The 26,043-nt window shown below is 41.8% G+C and overlaps 1 protein-coding gene across 3 annotated transcripts; it reads left to right on the top strand.

Annotated features, from left to right (window-relative positions):
- Positions 1 to 3,980: 3,980 nt before the first annotated feature.
- Positions 3,981 to 25,469, top strand: SIAH1 (siah E3 ubiquitin protein ligase 1). 3 transcript variants are annotated; one of them, XM_048316280.1, is made up of 2 exons: positions 3,981 to 4,076; positions 21,800 to 25,469. In XM_048316280.1, the coding sequence occupies exon 2, from the start codon at positions 21,802 to 21,804 to the stop codon at positions 22,648 to 22,650; it is 849 nt and encodes a 282-aa protein (XP_048172237.1). In that variant the 5' UTR covers positions 3,981 to 4,076; positions 21,800 to 21,801; the 3' UTR covers positions 22,651 to 25,469. The 3 variants fall into 3 exon arrangements, with proteins under 3 accessions (XP_048172237.1, XP_048172239.1, XP_048172238.1); XM_048316282.1 differs by lacking the exon at positions 3,981 to 4,076 and adding an exon at positions 4,283 to 4,472; XM_048316281.1 differs by lacking the exon at positions 3,981 to 4,076 and adding an exon at positions 18,474 to 18,737.
- The last annotated feature ends 574 nt before the right edge of the window (positions 25,470 to 26,043 follow it).

Consider the following 26,043-nt stretch of genomic DNA (forward strand, 5'->3'; position numbering starts at 1 on the left):
TCGGTGGAGCTCAATAACCTCAGCTGATACATCAGGACCATCAAACCCAACCAGTCTAACAAAACATGAGCTTCAAAATGAAACATTTATTATTTAAAATACTAAGACTGGGATTCTATTTGCCTTCTGAAACTTTAGCTCTTACCTTTGAAAGTTTTGCTTGTTCACTGATTTTAGTGGAAACCAAATTTGAGGGAATTGCTTGAATACTGCAGATGTTAGAGGCAGCATTGCAGGAAAAAATCCTCAAGACTTTTGTCACGTGAAGTATTTATCAATAAAATCAATGGAGACAACAATCCTGTGAGAGTGGGATATCGCACATGTTTCATAGAAGTTCATTACATTACCTTCTTACAAACTAGGTTTAGTTCAACAGTTTATACAAGAATGTATTCAGAATATCCAAAATTGCTTTTTTGTGGAGTTCTTGTTAGCTCAGAATTTTATTACTATGCAAAATATGCAGTTCAAGCACACATATGAAAGAGCTATCAATGTTTTTCTGAAAAAATAAGTTTCTTTTTTAATGAATTCCTTTAGGTAGTCATGCTATTCTTTCACTTTCTTGCTGTCAGAAGGTCCCTAAATAAACTGTTTGGGAATAGTGATGCTTTGCAGCCAGGGCAGTGAATAATATAAATTAAAAACCCCAAAGTCATCCCACTGCAGAATGAAGAGATCAGTAGAGATCTTAGATGTCCTTTTGTAATATGTGTAATAACTAATTTTTAATTAGTGTACTGTTACCTTTGGGTACTTCAATTAGGCAAGTCTCAAAAATAAGTGTGTTTTGTTGGATACACTGTACTCAGTTTTCTTAATGGCTTCAATGTTCTCATTTTGATATATAATAAAAAAGTAGTTAGAATAGGATACTGGGTAAAAATGAGTTCATTACTCTAAGAGACTTTGAAAAGCTGTAGTAGAAAAATCACTTAAGCATGTGTATTTTTCCTCACTTCAGTGTTACAGACAAGCTTAGAAATGAGTTTGTTTGGGTGCTTTGCTTAGGGCATAGGCATTTAGCTCCCAGGATTGAGTGTTACTCTGACTGATCAGAAGCAGTGTTTCTGTCTAAGAAATCAAATCCAGATACAAAATTTGAGCAGCCAATTTATTCACTGATAATCATTTTTCATCTCAAGAGAATGCTGCTATGTGTTGCTCATACTTTCTTCATTCATGAAACAAAAATGGGTTTTACAGAAGCATAAAATAATCACCAATGACTTTTCACATAAAAATTAATGTATACTATAATAATGTATGAACTTAGTAAAATGCTACAGTAACTTGTATAAGTAGTGTGAACCAGTTTATCCCTTTTACTAAATGAATGTGAAATAATAGGACTTTTAAGAATGAGGATACTGTCTAAAATTTAAAGGAGAAAAATAGAATTTTATTACATAAAATGAAACTAAAGGCTTACAGATGTTATTGTCAAGCAAGGAAACATACCATTAAACTAAAGGCCTTCATACCCATATAACTTCAAGGACAGGAGGTATCATACATTTCCACACTGACAGTAGGTACTTTTTCTAGTAAAAAATGCATACAAAAGTAATGTCAATTAATAAATAATTAGTAAAACTTGATGTTAAAACTACTGAATTCCGTTTGAAATTATTATATTAACAGATACTGCTAAATTAATGGTTTTCCATAGAATCCGCCTTTATTACTCAACATTTAAAAGGGCCTCAGATGGAGTGTTGTGCCCAGTTGCCAGAGCTATAGTCAAAAACAATGAAAGAAGCAGTTACAGAGTATGCAGACAGCAAAACCAAGAATAATCAGAGGCCTTGCAGTGTTGATCTATAGATGGAAAGGAATTTACGCAATGTACTGAAGAGGAAAGCATTCAAAACCAGGAGAGTGAAAAAAAAATATTTCAGTGTTCACAGAAGTGTTTTAAGAATGAGCTGGAATTATAATGGGAGATTTAGATTAAATAAATATCATGTGGAGAACCAATGTAATGGTAAGGACAGGCAAACATCAAAAGAGGTTTAAACATTTCTGCCGTAGGAGGACTTTTATGAGCTGTTTAAACAAACATCTGGTAGGAACAACAAAGGCATAGCTGATCCTACCTTGGAGCAGGAGCATGGAGTAGATGATGCATCTTTGAGCCCTTTTAGCCCTCATTTCCTACAGTGATGAAGCCTGTGCCACACTGCCATGGGGTCTGTTCTAGCCAGCCCTCACTACTAACTCTTCACCCTGTGGGCTAGTGACACCCCAGTTTGAGGGAGGAACAAGACTCAAAGACTCTGAAGTTCCTGTGACTCCTTGCAAATTATACTGATGAACAGTGGAGGAAAACTGAGCTAAGTGGTGGTGCTGATGGTGACTGGCGTGTTGGAAGAGCAGGAAGGTGGGAGCTGCGTGAGGGAGCAGTGGTATAAGCACAGCAGCTGCGTGGGATGTTCCACCTGGAGCACCTCCAGTCACAGGCATGAGTGAGCTGTGATGCCACTGGGGTTAAGGCAGGTGGGCAAGCTGGAGGCATTGCAGGGGGTAGCAGGACCATGGGAATGAATTGGGAGGTTCCTGTGCCAAGGTCAGAGAAGAAAAGCCCGTAGGTTAATTACTTTCACTACTCAAAAAACTAGTTTCACTCAGGGAAAAGCAAGGGCTTGTTTACACTCAGTTGTTTGATACTGACCACCCAGCAATGCATCGATCTGGTACAGGACTGTGAGACTGTCAACTTGCCTTTTTTTAGCAAAAGCGTGTGTTTCCAGGATCAAAGTGTTAACCACAGAGATACTTTGTACAAAACCACACAGATTACCGGAACTGATAAGCACTGCGGTTCTCATCTCTAAAAATACTAACTGCTACTATTACAGCTGCTTTTTTCCTTGTTCTCTATAGGATAGCACCTTTTTCGGAAGTTACCACTGCTGAATAGACCTCCACGTGTTTAAAAATACATCAAATGATTAGCCCTACTCTGAACTAAAATCGAAGGTAGGGAAAAAAATGTATTATTGGAAATATGTTGTTTCAGGATCGTGTCATTTCTATCCAGGATAAAAATAATACTTTATCATATCTCTTTAAGTATGCAGTAAGTCAGCCCAACTATGAGTTGGCAGTCGCTGCCATGTGTATCACTCCTCATGAATACTTAAAGCAAAAGGCTTAATAACCACTGCATAGCTACACGGTGCAGGGAGAAATTATGTGCAAAGAAGTTAAACTCCTGTAGCTGGTCATCCTTTGACAACAAATAATTGATATTATCTATACTTGGGAGGATTCTTAAAGAGTGCATTTTGTACATATTGCACTGCATCACTACAGTGATGTATTTCTGAGAATCTGCCTTAAAATTAATCACAAAGTTCTCTGAATAGGAGCAGACTTGGCAGATTCAACATAGGAATGTTATACAAAAAGAAGCGCTTTACTGGTCATCAAAAAGAATGAGGAGGATATTGAGAACCATCTGGATAATCAATTAAACTGGCCAAGAAAATGCTTTAGTCATTCAAAAAATGGAAATAAGATCACAAATACATATTTTTAAATATTTTACTGAAAATAAAATAAACAGTATCTCTCCTCTGGCAAACCTCTGAATAACTTCAGTAGATGAGCATGGTCCTAATCCAACAAAGCATATGTAAGCACAATGGTAATTACATTTATTTCATCCAGTTTATGTGCTGAAAGTTACATTTGTATTTAGGGCATTGCTGGATGGGGACCTAACCTGAATTATGCAAAGTCTTTGAGCAGAGACTGGAGGAGGGGTTTGTTTTTAGCAGTCCATTAAAACCACCAGAATGCCCCCGTGCTGGACGTTCCCGGCCTCTCTGCGAGAGGCCACTTTGCAGGCTCTTTCATTTTTTAAAACACAATTCCGAGCCCTTGTGACAGCCCCCGCGTGGCCCCGCCGGCGCGGAGCCTGCGGATGCCGCGGTGCCCGATCCTCGCTGCCAGCGCAGGGGCGCTCCCGCCGCCCGGGCACGGAGGGGCCGCCACGACCGCGGGGCCGCGGCAGCGCCCGGGGCTCTCCAGCTCAGAGGGGCCCGTGCGGCCCTGCGGCGGCTCAGGTGAGAGGCGGCTCTGCCGGGCCGGGGCACGGGAGCGGGGCCGGGGCACGGGAGCGATCCCGGGGGAGCCGCGGAAGGGAAGCGCGGCCTTTGTTCCCGGCCGGGCGCGGGGCAGAGCGCGGCCCGCGGGTGCGCGTGCGCGGGAGGGGGGCGCTGGCGGGAGCGCGCCCGTGGAGCGCGCGCGCGCGGAGGCGGCGGCAGGATCGCTCGGGAGCAGCCGGCGCGTGCCCGCGGCTCAGGGAGCGAGCGAGCGAGCGAGGGAGGGAGCGCGCGGTGGGCTCGGGCCGCGCACGGAGCGTCTCGGCCGGAGCGGTGCAGCGCAGTCGGCCCGCACGGAGCCGCCATCGGGGGAGCCAAGGCCGCCTCAGCGGGTCCCGCCCTGCCCGGCGCCCACAGGTGAGCGCCGTGGGGAGCGCGAAGGGCAGCGGGAGCGGCTCGTCCGGCGCGGCCCTCAGCCCCCGCCCGGGCCCCGCCGCCGCCCGCGGGAGGCCCCGGCGCGGCCGCGGGGCGGCCTCGGGACAAGGCCCCGGCGCGGCCGCGGGGCGGCCTCGGGACAAGGCCTCGGCGCGGCCTAAGCGCGGCCCGGGCAGGCGGTGTTGTGTGGCGGCCGCGGCTCGGGGGAGCGGGGCGCGGCGGGGCCTGCGGGGAGCGGCGGCCCCGAGCCCTTCCGCCGGGCTATTGTGTGCAGGCGGAGGCGGTGGCCCGGCCCGGGTCTGCGCCGCCCGGCCCGGGGCTGCCCCTTTGTGGGCTCGGCCTCGGCCCCGCCGCGCTTTGTGCTCGGGGAGCGCCGCGGGCTCGGCGCGGCCCGAGGAGGCGGCCTGGCCCCTGCGAGATCCCGGTGGGCCCGGCCGCTGCAGGAACGGGCTGCCGGGGTAAATGGGCCGCTGGGTGCCCCTCGCTGACGTTCCCGGGAGGGCTGCTGTCTCTTACCTAATCCCGTGAGAGCAAAGAGGGAGGGAGATTCTTGCTCCTGCTACGGCTTCCCCGTAAAAATTGAAAGGCTGAAGACCATCATGCTTTCCCCTTCTCCACGGTTTAAAAGGACGGGAGACAACAGCGTTTGTAGTGAAAGGCAAAGCATCCTAAGTATTTCTTCAGGAGAAGAACCAAGTTTCTTTTCCGGTGGCGAGCTGGTGGCACTTTTATGCTCATATTATGCTCATATTAATACAATATTTCTCCAATATTCTCTTTGCACCCTCTTTTTCAACCAGCGTGGGTGAATATTGCCTTGTCTCTGTAATGAGCAGTCTACTCATAGTGCAAATAAATAGATAAAGTGATTTAATTTGTTTAACGTGGCAGACGAGTGTCTTTTAGGAAGCTCATAGCTAATTGGACTAGGTCATGAAGGACGTGGGATATTCCACGCTCGGGACATAGTTTCAGTTGTCTGTTTATCTCCCTTCTAAACTGAGACTAGCACGGTGCATTCCAGAGGGGGAGGGAAAATGGAAGGGACTCTTCTCAACCCTCGTTTAATCAAGCTGGTCTGCATGATGACTTGAGGTATTGGAGTATAGGTACACTAATACAGAGGGTTTTAGGATAAAGCATGGCTCTCTGGACTAGTAATTAGTTGCAGAAAATAACTTTGGGGAGTATACCTAAAGTAAAAATTGAGTGCTAAAAATTATGGTAATTTCGGTGGAAACTGATGTTCTTAAATAGCCTTAGCCCTTTTCACTGCAGTGAAAAATCATAGAGAAAAGCACAATGATAAGACCTCTCCATCAGTGATACAGTTTTAGAAATCTGTTGTGACCCAAGAATTCTGAACCTGATGGAACAAAGGGCATTTTTGACCTGAAAATGCATGTCCAGATGAAGTAGCTTAACTGTTACTATGTCATTTCTATTGATAAGGTTTTAATGCTGTAGTATAATTAGACTGTAGTAGAGGAGCTAGCTCAGAAATTCAGTGGCTCCAGCTAAGTAGGTGTGAACTAAGGAAAGTAAATACTTTAAATAACATGAGTACTTTTCATAGTTAGGTTTGAGTAGAGTTGCTGCTCTTTGCTTAGTGTGAATTGAGAAAGAAATCCTACTTAAGTGTCAGACACCTGCCTCTAATGTGAAAAAGGGGAGCATGAGCATGTTCATGTGAAAAGCAACTCTTTGGTCTGAAAATTCAAAGAAATCAAGTAGGACAGGTTTATGAACGATGGTCTTCAGAGGAAACGTTCTGGAAGACTATGTGTGCAAGTGCTATTAGAAATATGATGTTCTTAACTTTAAGTTAGAATCACTTTGCTTTATTTTTCTTCTGTAATAGTGCTTGTAGTCTTGCAATTGTCATCTTTAAAAGCTGGACTGAGTTTTGCCAAATGGATTATTAGTGTCTTTTTTGCTTTAGCGATTATCTTATTTTTAGGAGCTAAACTAAAGCAGAGTAGTCAAGGTAAATCAATTATATTTTGAACTCTTGACGTATCAAGAACTCAGTTCTGCAGTTGTAGCGCATGTAGCCAGTCTGCAGAAAGCCAAAGTGTGCACTGTGTTTGCAGCTGCTGACTGGTTACCTGAAGTCCTGGTCAGTGCTGTTGGTGCTACCTACTGCAGAAAGCAGCAGCAGTGAAATGAGGATGCTGCCAGGCTCTAGTTCATCTCCACCATCACGTGGTGTCTGAAGCTTAGGATCTCAGCTCCAAAGTTTACAGTCTTAAACGTCATGAACATTGTAGATGCAGATTTTTTTTTTCTGGATTTTTTTGCTTTTCTGTTGCTTTGATTTTTGAAGGGAAATCAGCTTTAAGAGTGAAAACTAATTGTGATTGAAAAAATAGTAAGAGGTTTTTGTTTGGTTGGTTTTTTTTTTACTTTGACAAAATACACAACAGAGACGTATTGTTGCCTTAATAAAATGTTTTCAGTAACAAGAACGTTTCATTAATAAGAAAAATTTGTTGTAAGTGGATTACTCTTTTTCAAAGTGTACGTACTGTTCCCTTCCTAAACGTTCCATGTCATGATAAAAATGCAATTTTGATGTGTGTTTTCTGTGTACAGTATCACATTGTGGACTAGAAATTGGGAGATACACGTAGATACTGTGTTGTTACCATGAGCTGTTACTTCAGGTTTACCTGAGATTTCGCTGTTAGCACTTAAATGCATGTAAGCAAAGATCTTCCTAAGTTAGTGACTTGGGGTTGTTTGATATCATGCCAGGGTATGTTCAGCTGTTAATTGTACAAGGGAGTAAAGGAAGACAAACCCCAGCATTAATGCCCCATTTAATAGTCTTTAAGTTTTATGGCACTAGAGAGAGAGATTCTAATTCTGATCCAAACTGCATTCCATGTTTCTGTAATGCCCAGGACAACTATTAAAAATATATGCCTGAGTGACTGTATAAAATGGTGATTCTTTGTGTTATCATAGGAATAATGAGAGATTTGGTTACTAATTCCACAGTACTTTAATCAGATAAAGTGCTAGATAATTACAGCTAACCAAATGGTCCATTTCTGATTTTGACTTGTTTTTCTTTATAGAAGCTGAATATGAAAAGTGAGGTTGGCTGTGTTTTCAGGAGGGAAGTAAAATGTTACCTAAATGATAAAATCTGTATTTGTTCTCTTGCACCTGGAAACGAATTATAAAATTACAATGGATATATTCTAGGGCAGTTGATATAAGAAGAGCAGTAAATTGCTCTACAGACAGTTGCTGACCTTTTCCTTTTTGGTTTGCCTTATCCAGAAACACATTTTGATCTTTTTTTGTAACAATTGATGACTTTGCTGGACATGAAGAAAAACAAGGAGAGCGTAATGATAACTTTGGCTGCTTAAAAAATTACTCATCCACTCCTTAAAAGTGAAAGAGAAGTTCTTTGAAGTGTGGTTTGTGTGGCTGGGGCTGTTTAAGCCCAGCTGGCAGCTCAGTACCATGCAGCATCTCTCTCACTTCCCCACCTGCGGGATCAAGGATAGAATTGCAAGAGTAAAAGTGAAAAAAACTTGTGGATTGAGATAAAGACAGTGTAATAGGTAAACGAAGAGCTGGACGCACAAGCAAAGCAAACCAAGGAATTCTTTCACCACTTCCCATGGGTGTTCAGCCATCCCCAGCAAAGCAGGCCTCCATCCTGCTTGGTGGTTACTTGGGGAGACAAATGCCATCACTCCAAACATCCCCCCAGCTTTACATGCTGAGCATGATGCCAGATGGTTTAGAATATCCCTTTGGTCAGCTGGGGGCACCTGTCCCGGCTGTGTCCCCTCCCAGTGTGTTATTTACCCCCAGCCTCCCCACTGCTGGCGTGGTGTGAGAAGCAGGAAAGGCCATGACTCTGTGCAAGTGCTGCTCAGCAATAGCAAAACCATCTGTATTTATCAACACTGCTTCCAGCACAAGCCCAAAACACAGCCCTGTCCCAGCCACTGCAAAGAAAATGAACTCTACCCAAAGCAAAACCAGCACAGTGGCATGAAGTCTTTAAGTATTTTAAGGTTCTTTTCTAGAATTCTTGCACAGGGTACTGAACAGAGCAAAAAGTAATTTAGTCTTTAAAGAAAGACCACGGTCACTTTTCAAGGTTTTTTTTTTTAGTCAAGGAGGAGCATTTAAAATGCCACACTTTTAAGAGTTACTTTCAAATACATGTTCAGATGAAGTATGTCAAAGTAAAATTGTTTGTTAAAGTTGGCTGATATGTGGATTGTCCAAAGGTTTTAACTGGAGTAGGAGTATTTTAAAACAATTTGGTGTTAAACAGCAGGAAGGAAAGCTTGAAAATAAATTGCTTAAAAATGTCTAGACGTGGTGTCTAGCTTAGAAATGTACATGAGTTGAAAGGTTTATCCTTGTTGTTTCTGTTTGCTCTGTGTTACAGATCTTTCATAAGGGAAAGTTACATGTCTTCTATATTTTACAAGGGGGGGACAACTGCAATACAAGGTTCCTAAGTTGTTTTGTAAATCTTAGTACAAGTTGCTTCATGCTGAAATGTGATGTAGGTATTAATTTGAAGTGGGGTTTAAAAGTTATTTTTTTCCTATGATTCTTTTAAAAGTCAGCGTTATTCTGAAAATATGTGGTTAGTTGTTGTTAACACGTCAGTGTTAGGAAAGGAGAAATAATAGAAGATGTAGCACTGCACAGGCTGTGGCACATCCAAGGTACAGTGTCTGTTGGGCTGCCAGTGTTGCAGTGTTGTTGCCACCAGCGTGAATGTGAAACGGAGCAGTTTCAGTCCCACGTTCAGTTGAAAACTCCCCACCTGTGAGGAGAGGGTAACTTCCCCGGTTCCCTTCCCAGGGCGGCTTGCAGCATGGAACCGGGAGGTTCAGCACTGCTGCAGGAGGTGTCACCTCCATCACTGTGGGTGATGTTAGGGCAGGCTTAGAGCTAAAAAAGGATGGCCAAGGCCCTCCATTGCCTCTTGGGTTTGGTGGCTTCCTGGGGTGCCAGGGGAAGTGCTAGGTACTTGTGCAAGACTGGTCTTGTTGAATACATTACCTGAAAGAGAAAGAAAACCAGTGGGTAAAAAGCAGACAGCACAACCACTCATTTTGGTGGCAGCCTGCTTTTATTTGTTGCAGAAATGGTGGAATCACACTCCAGCATCCTCTGTGTGTGTGCCTGGTGTCATGGAGCCTGTATCTGGTGGGTCATTCTTCGTGCTATAGATAAACCATTTTCTTGTAGTGGTATGTGAAAGCTCTTAAGAAATACTGTAACTGAGCAGTTTTCTTAGAAATGCTATTAAAATATTTAAGAACCTTTAAAACACGGCATGTTAGTATTTTTAAAGGTAATGACCTTAACTCGTTTCTGTAAAAATGGACTCTTGATTTTTTTTTTTTTTTGAAACCTCATTACCTTCTGTCTTTTTTTTTTTTTTTTAAATCAACATGGGTCTGCTACAGTTTTATATTTTAATCTTCCTAAATTACCTAATGTTGTTTTGGGAATCATGTGTTAAACATGCTTTGATATGCATTTTTGTGTTGATACGTATATGACTCCACTTTAAGGTATAAAACAGAAACTTCTCGTGTTTAACTAAAGCTAGTTTATAAATTCCTCTAAAGTGGATCTTGGCCTATATTTGAGCCTTAAGTGTTGCTCCTTTCTGTTTCACAAGGTGCATGTGCAGTTGTCTTGTAAAAGTTGTGAAAATGCTCTGCTCAACGAATATTTTTGTTTCTGAATGTTTATTTTTAAATGTATATGCACATGTATTTATATAAAAGTCTTTAGAGTCACAAAATGACTTTCATTCACAGGAATTTTCCCCCTTTTTGTCATGGAGGCATCAACACAGTTGGGAGTTAGTGTAGGGTTCATCTCTCTGTGGCTGATATCTGTGTGATTGCACAAGTGCATTAAGGATGTAATTTGGAGACTAGTTGCACAGGTGTGACTGGGGAATCATTTGGCTGGCAGATGTTGATGGTGTACTGTGGAATTTTAGTGTGGCTTTGTGCGGGGTCACGTCTAATTATTAGAAAGGAAATTTTACAGATAAAAAATAAGCATTCCATAATAGAAGCTGAGATGGACATTCTTCCAAAACAGCACCTGTAAAGCAGTAATTTTAAGAGCGCTTTTGTGTCTATTAAAACCAGCTGCTAACCTATAACAGTTTTGTTTTAAAATAAGGTGTTCTGTTTAAGCAAAAGTTGTTCTTCCTTCTACAATAATAATTCTTCCATGGACGTACACGTGCTCATCTACTAATGGAGTTGAGTGTAGGGAAAAAGATGATGTCATTGGAGGCTGTTCTTTAATGTGCATATGAAGAAGTAGGCTTAAGGTTGCCTATGAAACATTAAATTTTTTATTTCCTGTTTTTTGAATGCTTGATTCTCCAACCTATTCTATTTTTGTAATACTCATGTAAAAGAAAAAGGTTAAAAAGTACTGAATTTTACAACTGTGCTTTAGACAGTGATTCATGGCTAAGATTTGATGTTTGAGATTCAGCACTGCAAGAGACTCAAGTTTTGATTTTGAATACATAACAGAAGAGAGGACAATATTTTGCAGAGAAAGTGATAGGTCTTGAATTTAGAAAGTGCGGATAAAGAGACCATGAAGTAGCAGAAAGATATGTCTACTCCTGTCATTTCCAAACCATTTATAGTATCTTGTGTTTTAATTTCTGCTGCAGACTCAGGTCTGTCTTCAGAGTGATTATGATAGAATTTTAATTTTGTATGCCATGAAGCAATTCCCAAGCAATACAAATAAGTGAAATAGTGCGTGCATTTTACTTGGCATTTGAGATGTACCTGATCAGAATTTAATGGCAATAAAAGAACATGTAGTCCTCTTGCCCAAGAGCTTTCTTTTTCTGCTGAACTTAAATCACTTGCTTGAAAAGCTGGGTACTTGGAGCTTCACAAAGAAGGCTGAGGGATTTTTTTTTGGTAATACAAGGATCCCTCTAAAGAAAGGTGACTTGACTTTTCATAAAGTTGGGAGGACCTTCAGATTAGATACAATAGAAGTAGTGAGAAGGTTGTTGCCAATGTCTCCATAATTTGTCTCCTGTGTACAAAATACTGGGACGAGTAAAGGGCAGTTATCCATATGTGAGCAGGAGTTTTAATGTAAACAGTGATTGAAGTCTGATGATTGCTGACTATAAAAACTGAGATGTTAAATAATTTAACAGTGTCTTTTAGTGTTTAATGATACTTAGTTATTACTAACCTGAAGTAAATTTGAATAGGGCCTAACAGGGTTAACTTCGTATCCTTATCAAGTCATTTCATTCCATTTTGCATTAATGTGTGAGACTCACAGCTACTTGTGGTAGTTTAAAACCTGTAAAAGGCAGGGAAGTACTTGCCTTTTATGACTCAGAAGCTCATGACAAAACAGGAACTAACCCCAGGTCTCCCCTGCCCCAGACTTTTGCTCTAGCACCACTAATCGTGGGTTTGGGTGGCTTTTTTTTTTTTTTAAGGTTTCAAGGAATGCTCAGTCTTTTCATGCAACATGGTGGTCTGTGATGTCAGCAGCTCCACCCATTTCTGGTGTCTGCTCAGGTTGAACACTTTCTTGGAGACTGCTCTTGTTTGTGAGCTAAAGCTACATTTTAAACCTGAGGGTTTGATGAGAAGCTGTGGAACTGTTGCTCTCTGCAGCAGTGTAACCAGGCTTGGCTGCAGAGTTTTCAGTAGCCGCATTTGAGAATTTGATTAACATTTTAATAATGATTTAAAAATATTTATTATTGTGGCAATTGAATCCTCATGCAACAGTATTACAGAAGTAGTTGATTCAGAATTGATGAGTGGAGAAAAGTTAAGTCACTGAAATAAAACAGAATAGGTTTTAATGAAGGCACACGGGCTTCAAAGAATAGGTTCTAGAAACAAAAGGTATGCAGAAAATGTGAGTTTAAAGAATTGAAGTACTGAAAAGTGTGAAACCATCAGAAATGCAAATCCCATTGTAATTTTGTACTTCTTTTACTAAGGTCTTACACTGCTTAGAGTCTAAGTTTAGTGCTTTCTGATTTCTATCTGTGGTATATCAACAAAATACAAAAACCTGTGGCCCACCTTAGATTTCCACAGCTTTCCTTTTGAATTAGTATGCATAGTAGGAAAAATTTACTTCCAAAATGCAGAAATTTCCATTTTAAAAATGCAGACTCGATCTTTTACTTTTAAATGTTGTGTGTTTTATTCTCCTTGTGGTGTGTGTCTGTGATAAAGACATTCTCTTTACCAGACATTCTTCTAAATGTTCTTGTTTTCGAAGATTAAAATAATTTTTAAAAAACCTCCGGATTTGTAAAAACTCACTCAGATTGATTAGAGATTCTGTGTAGTTTAGTACTAGAAGTTCTGAAAAATTAATAATTTCTGAGGAGTTAAGAGTTAGGCTTCCAGTGCCACTAACATGTGTTATGTGATGCTGGAGGTATTTATGTGTAGGATCTATACCTGACATACCTTGTGGCACCAAGGTCTGTACTCTGGAATAAGTATCTTGATTCTCCAAGCCCTCCCCTACATATTTGCTCTCCTGAGTTTAGATTGCCATACTTTACAGAGGCTCTACTGTCATCAAGACTGCGTACAGGAATACAGAACAAATGAAGAATCCCAAGAACAAATGATTATTTAAAATGGAAATACATATGAACCTAAGCAATGAACAAGATGCAAATATCTTTATAAAAGTAGTCAATGGATGTCATCCTGTCCTGACTTCCTACAGAGGGGCTTTCTGTGTCCCAGTCGTCTCCTGTAGGGCAGTCTTTATTTGTAGGTCTCCTTGATTAGGTCTGGTTATTTTGATGGTCTGCTCCCTACTACTGTTAAGTTATGCAGGAAAATATTTAACATAAAATAGGTCTTGAATTTGAATTGGAATAGGTATCACAGAAAGAGTTTGTAAGTGAAGACACAGCAAAGTACAGGTACTTCTTTTGGTTAAGCCTGACTGAATTAAGGTAGGTGCTTCCATGCCACACCCTCCTCCCCGTGTCTGCCACAGACACAGGAATGGTGATGCAATATTGCGTGGCAATTACAGCATGCACTGAAGAGTATAGGGTTTGCAAAATCAGACTGAGGAAAGACACAGCCCCCAAATTGTCTCACGTGGTAGGATTTGCTGTTAATGTTTACAGAGGGGGTTGGTTATTTTTTTTCCTTTTTCCTTTTTTTTTTAAATACTAATGGAGTGTAACTGTATACAGAGCCCATCTATGATGCCTTGCAGAACAATTGAGTGTTTCCTGTTTAGATACTTCTGAATGGCAGTATGTGTTAGAACATGAAAAATAACTTGCTTTTCTCTTTGCTGCTGCTGCTGTTACTAATTCACTCTGTAGCTGATCCTTCTGTATGCCTGCTTTACTTTTTGTTGCAGCTTTGTATGTCTAGAACTTTAAAAAACGTAGTTGTCTCCCTGTGTCTGTAGATATTACTGGGTTGAATTGTTGGAGGATGATTCTGATGCAGCTCAGTTCAGTGTGCACTGTGCGCAGTGTACAGAAACTAGCTATTTCTAAAAATAAAAATATTTTCCCTGTTACTTAGTTTGCATAGAGTTATCTGTATTTTCATATGAAGGTTTTTTTTATTTTCTTAGATTCTGTGGTTTCTGCCATTGTAATTTCGAGACCTGTGCCCAGACCACAGCAGGCTGCAGACAGGCACGCTCCATTTGGTACCTCAGAAGGCTCCTGGGGTATAGGTGCTGGTTTGGGTCCATCCCATGGTTTATGGTGCTGCAGGGTCAGGGCAGGTCTGGGTGTCCTGTGGTAAGGAGGGCTCTGGCAATTGGCTGCCTGCTGATCCTGCCACTGGGGATACAGAGCTGGGGAACGAAGGGAAGAGAAGGCTCTTGTCAGACAGCACCACCAGGTGCAGTGCAGGAGTGTGAAGGATACAACCTGGAGCAGTGTTTCTCTGTCACCATCTTCACACCTTTCTGCTAGGTGGGATTTGGCAGTGTCACAGCAAGATAAGTTACTTGCTTGTTTTTAAAAAGGAAAAAAATGGTCACGTCCAATTTGGAAGTGGTCCATGATCTTTTTAATGCAAGTGTTTGGTTTTGATTTGTATTTAAAGAGTGATTTTTCTCTGTATTTTTGTTTAGCTGTGTATAGTTTCACTAGCTAGTTTGTGGCTTTATTCCCTTTTATTACATTAGATTACCAAATACCAATAATTTTTATTTTGTTGCTTATACCAATTTATTTAATGTATTACTACATTTTCTTTTTTCACAGTGGCATTTGATTAGTTGGTTTTAATATAGCTTACATTTTCAGGAATTTCCTTGATAGTTCCTGTAGCTTTTGCTTTCTGTCCTCCTTCCTTTTCCTTCCAAGCTCAAAAGACAGGGAGAGATAAATGTCCTGTTTTGGTTTATAATTTGTATGTGGTCTAAATTTACAAGGAAACCTGCTTTCTAATTTAATTCTGCATATAAGATGTGAAAGCTGGCATGTTCTCCAACTGTAGAGTACAGAGTAAGTGGTCCAAACTCATGTTTTGGCTATTGATCAGACATTTTTAGTTTTCCTTTGGAACAGAATTTGGGGGTTTATCAGGTATTTTCTTAGAGCTTTGCTCCTCAGTGTGTCTTTCTTCGCAAGGTTGGCGTACCGTAGCACATGGTCTCCAGTATTCTGTGCAAAGCTGGATGTTGAATCACTGACTGGAGTACAGGTTATTCACTTGTTGGAATTGATGAAGTTCTTTGTTGCATTTAAAATTGAACGCTTCAGTCACAGTAGTTGGTTACTAATGTGATTTTGATGTGGTCATTGTATGTCTTCTATAGGACACTGTTCCTTCTTAATTTTACATCATAAAGTTGTTGGAAAGAAAATCTTGAATAGCTAGGAAACAAACCTCTCCTGGGTTGATGTTGAGTATTCCAGCATATCTTGACAGGAGAAATGGTGAGTGGTAGTGATGAGGCAGAAGTCAAACAGCACTGGCCAGACTCAAGGTTTTGCGATCAGTTAGAAATAGGTCACTCTAGTTTGGTGGGTGTAACAGTATTGATGGTGTTTACATGGTTGTGTTTGTGCGTGCATGTGCCACACATTGTGTGCTGAACTCGGAGAAGGTCTGGATGGGCACTGCCATGGCTCCATTGGTGATTGTGTGGGGTATGAGGGAACCACATGTGAGACGCATCAGAAACATGGGGCATCAAGGACTGGGGTCTCACTGCAGTGGTGGCCACAAAGACAATTCTATGGTTATATAAGTACATTGAGATTTCACTCATGATTGGGAAGTGGGGTCGGTAGGGAATGTCTTGAGGTGCAAGAAAAAAGTTACCTGCAGTTTCAGGAAGAGTGGGTCACTGCAAGGTAGTGGGAAATGCTCTAATTGTGTATGAAAAAGAGATGAACTGGACAGATCACATTTTGGCAAAGGAAATCATCATGTGTCTTGCCTCAATTTTGTGTATTTATTTTGGTCTCATAATATTTTATTACATTGGATTGATCTAGCTTTTGCTGGTTATGCAGGAAAAGAGAAGCCTTGAGGTGTCTGAAATAACATAGCATAGTTAAGGGCACCAAAGAAAACAGTGTCTGGAAGGGTTGGAAAAAATCGTAATTCATTAGTCAAAAACAGAGTGTATAGAGACTAAGTTGTATTATATAGTTGATTAATAATTTATGTCATGAACTGTCTTCTAAAACTTCTGAAGTAGGCCAACAGGTCCAGAGGCTGTGTCTGAGCAGGGGTGCTCATGTCTGTCCAGGCCTGCATTTGATCCTAACCATGCCAGGCCCTTGGGATGCAACATCTCCCAAGAACTGGGAAAGAGGAACTGAAAGACTGCAAAAGGCAAAACCTTGGGCCCTAAAATGCCTTTTAAATGAAATAGAAATAAAAAATACTAGTTTCTTTAAAAATATGGGTAATTTTTTCTGATATATTTTATGTTTAATGAGTATTTTCAACCTTTCATTTAGCTTTTGGGTTTTGACATTCTTTGGCTTGCATCACATCTTGAAAAAAGTTAACTTGTCAGTGTTTTTCACAACTTCATCCTGTTCTCATTTCCAGTGTTCTCTAACAGTCCTGTGTGTAAAAAAGCCTTATTCTCAAATACGATTGTACAGTTGAAAAAAATTGAAAGATTTTCTATTCTTTGTTGGTGTCTGTTATACATCAAGAGTGCATTTTGAATGGAAGTCCCTGAACTCAGTTAGTTTTGAAATGTTATAGAAAAAACACTTTATTGCATCACATACAGACAATGGGGATAAATAAATTTTTTTCTGTCCTTTTCTTGCTCTCTTATGAGACTTTTTCCCTTCCAGCCATTAAGATGACTGTACGGAACTTTTATGTGGGTTTTTTCCCCCAAACTAATATTCAGTTACCCTTTCAAAAGCTAACTAAAATGTTAAACTCAAGTCTAATCTATTTGATATAGGTGAAGATGTGAGAGAAGATGTGATATTTGATACGAGAAAAGTGGATGGTGCTAGGTTGAATTTGTCAAAGGTGCCCTGTATTCCAGTGAAGCGCAAATGTGATTTCTAGAATGTGTCTGGAGCTAACACCTCGGTAAGGTGAGAAGCTGAAACAGTATCAGTCTAGTCCTACTTACTGTTGTTAATTCTCTGGCACATGAGGTACACCATCTTTTTCAACTTCTGGAAACTGCTTTCCATATGCCTGTGCCTCAGCAGAGCTTTTTAAACAGTGGATTGGTTGTGCCTTCCCATTCTCACAGTATTTTGGTTCTGTGTCCGGGTCCCAAAGGCTTTGTCCCTGAGGTCTCCTCAGCGCAGCAAAGCACACGTGCAGTAGTAGCGGTAACCTGTCCATGGGCCCGTGGGTGTGCTTTGGGGACACTGCCACGGGAGGGGCAGCCTAGGGCATGTTTCACACACCTCAGAACACACTCTTAGTTTCTCAGAAGCTGTTTCTGTGCAGTTTTTCTTCAGCTTTTCTGTTCTGCTTGAAAGTTTTCTTGACTCTTACCTGGTGGGATGCTGTATATTTGCACGTTTGGGGGTGAGACTGAAGGAAGCCTTGCATTGAATGGGCAGTTTTTGTTCATAGTGATCGGGCATTATTTGCACGTGTTACAGTGCTGATACAAGTCTTCCTTGAAAAGGACTTGGGTTTCAAATAGTAGGAAAGCATTTTTTTTAAATAATTTTCTTTACAGATGCTGTGGCCTTACTTTTTATGTTACCACAACAGTTTATCTCAGTGTGTTGTTCTTTTGCCTCCACTGAAACTTGTACTTACTTCCATGATCGTCATTACATCAGCGTTCCTTAATGTCTAAGCTTTTCTGAGCTAAATGTGTTGACTTGGTTTCCAACTGCTTTATCTTTTAACTGTCCTAATTCTTTTTTAATAGTCCAAGTAGGTAATCAAATATGCCACATTGTTCTAGTTCTGTTGTTCATTTCTTTTCCTTGAGATTATGCTTTTGCTTAATTGAATAATGTTTATACAAATGGAGAAAATTCCCGTTGAATAGGACTTTATAGATCCACAGTGAAAAATGCTCATCTGAGGAATATCCTTGAAATAGGAGGAAGTGATTTTCATGTATCAGGAGAGTTTTGAATGGAATCTATAGCTTTTTAAAAGCAGTTATTTCGGGGGAAGCGGGGCGCTTTCCCCGTGCGCACGTGTGAGGCACGGCCGGCTGCTCCTCCGGATTGCGGGCATGCGGCGGGAGCTGCGTGTGCGGGGGCCGGCCGTGCCGGGCCGGGGCGCTGCCGGGCGGGAGGGGCCGGATCCCGGTTCCATGGTGGGGCGGGGCCGCATCCCGGTTCCGCGGGAAGGGCAGGGCCGGTTCCCGGTTCCACGGGCGGGGCCGGGCCGGCCCCTCCCCCGGAGGCGGGCGGGGCGGGGCCGTCCCGGACCGGCAGTGGCGGGGGAAGCTCGGGGAACCATTTTGGGGCGCGGGGCCGGAGCGCGGCCGCAGATGGGGGCGGTGGGCCCCGCCCGAGGCGGTGACATCCGGGCGCGGCGCGGGGCCCGCCGTGGGTCGCGGGGGCTTCCAGCGCGGTCACTGCCCGGCCTGCGCCCCTCGCACCCAGAGCCCGTCTGTGCTGCGCGGACACGCCATGAGCTCCTCCGCGCCCCATGACGGGCAGATCTGCCTCCAGCGGGCCGTATTCCTGGAAGGGCGTCTGGTCTGCGTGCTTGCCGGGGAGTAAAACCTGCAAGGGGAAAGGTAGCGCCGTTTAAATTGCTTTATGCACAGTAGTTAAAGCTGGGCTTGTAGGAGCTGTTAAGTCGTGTCCCGCGAGAGGTCTCGGTAGCCTGTGCGTGTCACCTTCCCCAGAACAGTGTCGAGAATGCTTTTAGCAACAGGTCGCTGCGTTCTGATGTTACCAAGAACAGTTTTCCTTGATTTAGAACTAGGAAGTCTTAAGATGCGTTTTCCTCTTTTCACTGTTCCTGTTGGTTAAATTTTTTCAAGTACGTAGTCTTTTTGATAATTGGAGTTAAAGGAACTTGAAAATGACACCTTACTGTTCCTTAGTTTGTCGCTGTTGCTTAGAGACTTGTTCCTAGTGTGTGCAAATAAAGACAATGTAATAGCAAATATTGCATATAGGGGGTTTTACCTGTAGTAAGGGGTTTGTAACTAAAAATATCTTTAAACTTTATTTCCAGTTCTGTAGTTGGTTTTCCTTGGTTTGTAATTGTATAGTTTTTATAGTTTGGTGGTTTACATGTATTCCACTGTTAAAACCTTTACTTGTGATTAACTTGTAACTTTTGTGATAGCCACGAAAGATGTATTATTCATCTTTGTGTTAACAAGAGTGATGAAAATGTAGGCTTTGGGCAAGTTTAGGCTTGGTAAATTACAGTTTGTAGCCTTATCCAGTTTCTTTCTTGCATGCTGATCTCAGTGGTCTGGTTCAGAGATTCCTGCTCGTTTTCATTCCCTGCTCCTGTGAGTGTTGTGGAAGGTGTGTGTGAAGGCTGCTCACACAGGAGTGCTGGTAACACAGTTCTGTTCTCCAGTGCTTCCATAGCTTAGAAAGCTCAAGTGGGAAGTGGCATCTGTGTGCAAGGTCTTTCACAGAGTTTGTAGGTTGCTTCATTTAACTGTTGCACGGGCTCAGTGAGGTGTAATTAAAGACAGCAGAGCTCACCCAGCTCGTCAGGCTGCCCAGGGAACTGGTCTGACGCAGTGGTTTTCACCAGCGTTATCTGCAGGTTACAGGGGATCCCTGGATCAGGATGCATAGGGTCAGGCAAGAGGAAGCACACACAGACTTTTTTGAAACGTGTGTGTTTGCAATATTTAAAGGGAAACACTTTCAGAATTTTACATATGAATATACTTGTGATTGCCAAGCTTTTCCCAAGTGAACAGTGTGATCAGCATTGGTTCTCCTGTCCGATGGTTTGTTCTGGAGCACAGAACTGGAGGGTGCCCCCCCATGTGCAGGTGCTGGGGACACAGAGCAGTGCAGTTGGCAGAGGCCTTGCTGCTCGAATCCCCTCAGTGGTGCAGCATCACTTCCCCAGGACACATGCTTGATTTGTCACAGACACCCTAAACTTCTCATCTAAGCTGGAATGCCTCACAGTGGGAAGATGCAGCCAAAAGACACACACATTCTTGTCATATCTCTACGGTATCAGTTATGGCCCAGCACTGAAAACCACTGCGTGGGGCTTTTTCCCAAGGATGGGAATTGGGTATTTCTAGACCACCAAGCCTGTGATGGAGTAAGACCGTTTGGTGGGCTGAGAAAATGCTGTCAGTGGGCTTGTGAGATTCATAAAATCAGTGACTGAATATCGAATCTTAGACACTCATGCTTTTCTAGCTCTGGGGAGAGGTACTTCTGTAGAGGAATTTGGACGTGTCTGTCATTACTTTTTGAATGTCAAGGACTAAGTAATTTTGGAAGTTGGAATCTCGTAGTTCCTCTGCTTTGTGCCCTGAACAGTGCATGTCTTGCAAAAGCATGCACAGTATGCTGCTCTGAGCTGTCTGGTCCAAGTATGAGTAAGTTTGTGGGTGAAATGATGCTAAATATGGGAAGCTTGCCTATTGCCTAATATTCCCATGTCAAATAGCAAGGAGATTAAAGATGAGGTTTATTTTGAGAGCTTTATACGTACGTGACAGTTCCAGAGCTGGTTGTACTTGCAGAGAGGCACTTAGGGTGGCTGAGAATTGTACTGTGTAACAGAAGCCAATTTTGGATAGCATTTTAGTTAACTGCCCTTTACCTACAAAGGTATGGTTTATTTTTTCAAAACTGTGTTTATTTTTTCAGATAGTGCTCGTAATTCCTTCTGCACAAGAAGGAGGACAGTTAGGAGTGCAGGAAAACATAACATGTTAAGAAATATGGTACTTGTTCCACATCTGTGGAATGCTTTGAGTAAGCTGTTTGGTCGGACAGCTGTCACCTTTGTCTGGGGACATTGGAAAGGACAGAACTTCAGTGGGAGCTCCACTGAACATAGAACTTCATCAAGAGAGCCTTTCCAAGAGACTGTAAATGCCTCAGTATTTCCGTGGTAAAATGAATTCTCAAATTCAACAAGTGAAGTTTGAATTTTTAGTCTTATTTGGGAAATTAAATAAAATAATTGCTTTGGGGTTTTTTTCTGGTAACCTCACAAACGGTTTTGGTTCAGAAAGCTGAAGTAGTGGATGTGCTTTACAAGCTGTGGGCCTCAGTAGCAGAGTAATGAAAATGAAGAGTCACTGTCCTATCCTGGGAAAAAAGCAGGGTATAGTAATTGTCTGTGTTTTTCAGCTTTTAAAAAAAAAAAATTATACTGTAAACATGATTACTGAGAAGGTCATTATCCAGAAGATAGTTTTTTTCATCAAAAATGCCTCGTTTCTCATACACAGCAGCTTAGAATTGTTCTATACACAGAGTTGATACACAGAAGTGATCTGCATGAAGCATTTCACAACTGCAATTTCAAAAAAACAAACCAGCAATAAAAAACTTACTATTTTTAGTCTTTCTTTACTCCTCTCCCTTGCAGCTTCCAGTAGGTAAATTCCACTTCAGAACAATGAGTAGAACTTCTTTACTTGTTCAGTTTCCATGTCGTGCAAGTGTACCATATGCATACAGCTGATCTACTCATAAGATATATGCAGTTTGTATTACATGGGGGGTTTTTTTGCTTTCATTTGTATCTTATTTTCTCTTGAAGCTTCTTTGTAAGTCAAGAAATCCTGCGTGCAGAGGCAATGAAACATGGTTAGATCTGAATTGTTTTTCCTCTGTTCTGTTGCAGAAATGAGCCGTCAGACCGCTACAGCACTACCCACGGGTACTTCCAAGTGCACGCCATCACAGAGGGTGCCTGCGCTGACGGGCACCACAGCTTCCAACAATGACTTGGCCAGTCTCTTTGAGTGTCCTGTGTGCTTTGACTATGTGCTGCCACCGATTCTGCAATGTCAGAGTGGCCATCTGGTCTGTAGCAACTGTCGCCCCAAACTCACGTGCTGCCCCACTTGCCGAGGCCCGCTGGGCTCCATCCGTAACCTGGCTATGGAGAAAGTTGCCAATTCCGTACTCTTCCCATGTAAATATGCCTCTTCTGGCTGCGAGATAACTTTGCCACACACAGAAAAAGCAGACCATGAGGAGCTGTGTGAGTTTAGGCCTTACTCCTGTCCCTGTCCCGGTGCTTCATGTAAATGGCAAGGCTCTCTGGATGCTGTAATGCCACACCTGATGCATCAGCATAAGTCAATTACAACGCTGCAGGGAGAAGATATAGTGTTCCTGGCCACGGACATTAATCTTCCTGGTGCTGTTGACTGGGTTATGATGCAGTCTTGTTTTGGCTTTCATTTCATGCTAGTGTTGGAGAAACAGGAAAAATATGATGGTCACCAGCAGTTCTTTGCAATTGTACAGCTGATAGGAACACGCAAGCAAGCAGAAAACTTTGCTTATCGACTCGAGCTAAATGGGCATAGGCGGCGATTGACTTGGGAAGCAACTCCTCGATCCATTCATGAGGGAATTGCAACAGCCATTATGAATAGTGACTGTCTAGTCTTTGACACCAGCATTGCACAGCTCTTTGCAGAAAATGGCAATTTAGGCATCAACGTAACTATATCCATGTGTTGAAATGGCAATCAAACCTCTTCAGGCCAGTGTTTAAAACCGTTGCATTTAATTTAGCAGAAATAGGGTAACCATCTTTGACTGTCAGACAAATTATTTGGTAGATGGAGGGTAGACATAAATGAAGGTAAATAAAAGGAAAGGCTGTTAAATTACAGGAAGCAGTTGCATGTAGTAACTAATATATTTAAAATAAGTCAACAGTAAACCACTGAATATATATATACACCCAAAATGGGCATCTTTTGTATTAAGAATTGATTCTACAGGAAATGTTGTAAAATAATTCTAAAAACTTGTTTGTAGATTGATTGTACTGTTGAAAAGGATACTGTTTCGTGTTTTTGTTTGTGTTTTTTTCCTCCCCTTTTGACTGACAAGCCATGTTGAGCGGTCTGGTCTCTGGCCGCTGCTTCCCTTCCTCCTCCCCACCCCCCCTTTGTAAGTCACTACATAGTATTGCTGCTGTTTGTGTATATTTTTTGTGTATTTGCTAATTTTTATTAACTTCTAGTTTTTCATTAAATAAATATGACTTTCTTTTCTGTAATTCAGGTTTTTCTCTTTTTTGTATCTTTTTAAAATTAATTACAGGTGTCATCTTTTGATATGCATAATTGCTATGGTAAAACTTATATTTCTGTATGTTTGGTAAATTTTGTCTCTTTCCAGTAGTCAATTCATTGGTGATACTGTTCTTAATTGAGCTATTTGTGAATGTACTGAACTCGAAAGGAGTGCTTATGTTCAAAGATGTCAGGAAAGACAGCTCCTTTAAAAACAGGTCTAGATGTTGTTGTACTTTGAGTTATCTTCTAACAAAAGTGAACAATTATTAAGAACTTTCCGAATTAAAAAAAAAATTCACATTTCAAATTTAGAGATGCTTAGAAATTTGATTGCATCCTTGTATTTGTTGGTTTGCAGTACAAAGAAAGTCTTGTATTACACAGTATTTGTAATTATAAAAGCAGACCATTTGTTTAAAAAAAAAAAGGCAGTCAGAGTGAGATGTTTTCAGTCTTTTTATATTTGTCATTAAAAGATTACCTGGCAAATGAAAAAAAACAGCCAACTTCTGCTTTTTGCTTTAGCTCAAAGTTTGACACATTGATGCTCTTGCTCAGTTTCTTGTCTTCATGTCTTTTGGTTGTTACTAAAGTAACTGTCTGGAACTGACTTTTGTATATCATTTTGGTGACATGATCCACATGACAATGCAGATAAATAAATCTCTTCCAGGTGTGACTGACCAGCCCTAAAGGCTTTGGAAGGATACTGGGCTGTATGTGCAAACCTGAACCACGAATGTAAACGGGATTTGTGTTACAAAACAGACACAGACGAGCAGGGGCAAAGCTGTTCCATCTTGAGCTGTTGGAAGGAAATCTTTGTCAAACTGAGTGGTAGCGGATGTGTTGGGGAGTTGGTCTGGCTATTAACTACTTTTGTAACACATTAAAATACAGTTTATTTCCTGTGCACTGTCTTAACCTTCTTATCAGAAGTTGATCTGTTAAGACAACTCTAGTTCTTATTTTTGATGCATGATGAGGTAAGTAGTTCTACAGGTAAGGAACATAAAATCCATTGGGCTGGATTATTATACTACAGAAATAGCTTCATGTAATAAAAGTTTCACTCTTAAAATTTGATACTTAGGCTGTTTGAACTGTGCACAGATGTAATTTAAAAGATGTACTGGTACCTTGTGGCAGTAGATAAATGCTTCCGAAACTCGTTGCAATCTAGCATTTTCTTCCTTTTGAATATACAGCCAACTGTTTGCAGTTTTCTAAATTCAGTAATTATTCTCACCTAATTAAGCTTGTCTGCATTTACCTCTAGTTTGTCTTTAACAGAAAGTTGGCTAAATACCCTTTTTAGAGGAGCCCACATCTCCCTTGCTCGCTGGTGCCTGGCTGGCTGGGCTATTCCAGCTCTGGTTTTGTTTAGGGAACATAGTGGAGAAGCTGTGTGGAGCCTCTGACCCTGCCCTGAGAGGCTGGGGCTGTGTGGGGCTGGTCACTGCTGCTGCTTCTGTTTGGGAGGGTTCAGCTTGGGCCATGTCCCCAGGAGCACTGTCTCCCTTGAACCCTTGTGCTGAGCCGCAGTGATTCGATTGAGGTACAGTGGGCTGAAGGTCAGGGCTGTGCTCTGGAAGGGGCCTTCAGGAAGGGCCTTTGCAGTGAGCTGTAGAAAGCTGCCTGGTGTGCTCAGACAGGTTGGTTCATGTTTCACAGAGGACAAGATCTGTAGCATAACTACTGTATGCTGACTTACTGTAATGTAAATTAGTATTGCTCCATTTGGTGTTAAATAACTGTATAAAACCTTTGCTATCCATCATCAGATGGAATGATGAAATTACCCTTCGGCCCAGATCCTCAAAAGTATTAGAAGCCTAATTCAGTGGATCTCCTCTAAAGAGTGTGAGGATCTGGTAAGTCAACTACACTGTTATATGTGAAAAAAGAAACCATGCTAGAAATCTGTACAGTTTACTACCTTACCTAAAATAAACGCTGTATTAAAGCCTGGTATTGTCTTAACATTAGCTATTTATTTTAGAAAGTGTTGTTTTACTTTGCTGTATTGGGAAAGGAGTATTCAATTTGTCTCGAAAAGATGAAAAGCAGTAGATTTTGCATTTGTCTGCTAGCACTACCTCTGTGGTTTTTCATTGCCCTTTAAAAAAAAAAAAAAAAGCCTTAAAATGTTTGACAAACGTGGATGTAAATATTTTGGTTCTGTTGTGACAGTTCCTGCTAGCTCTTGTTTGCAGTAGTGCTTTAAAATTAAAGCAGGTGAATGGTTTTGTATTGCTGCCTGTCCTGTTGTTTTATCCAGTCTTTTCCAAGCTGCTGTGATTAAAGCAGGAATTGCACACGTGGGATAGTTACTCTCTGTAGCAGTTTAGAGTGTTGATGGAAAGGAGCTACCACTGCTTTACCTTTGATAAGCTTTGGCTATCTTGGGGTATTTTTCTGAGGGACACAGTTTAACCTCAGGTCCATGTAACTGTTCGAATGTTCCTAAGCAGATGATCCCCAGTGTATTGCCATCCCTTCAGAAGTTCTGTACTGCTCTGGCTCACTGCTGCACAGGATTAGTCTGCTCAGTGAAAGCAAAACAAAAGGCACCAACATGTGGCTGTAGTGTCTGCTGTAATGGATAATGCTTATGTTTTCTTCAAAAAAAATCTCAACACAGTAACAGAACATCTTCAGCTCTGGCAGCAGGGACAGGAAAGGCTGGCAGTAAATGCCTCGTATTATCTTCAGAATGGCATTACACCCCCTCACTTTCAGGTGGAGACCATGGAGACAAGGCTTAGGAATTGGAGTGATGTGTCAGACAGAAAGTCATCCTTTAACTTTTCTGGGGAGCAGCTCC

Source organism: Corvus hawaiiensis, chromosome 12, assembly GCF_020740725.1.
Source record: "Corvus hawaiiensis isolate bCorHaw1 chromosome 12, bCorHaw1.pri.cur, whole genome shotgun sequence".
Lineage (NCBI taxonomy): Eukaryota > Metazoa > Chordata > Aves > Passeriformes > Corvidae > Corvus > Corvus hawaiiensis.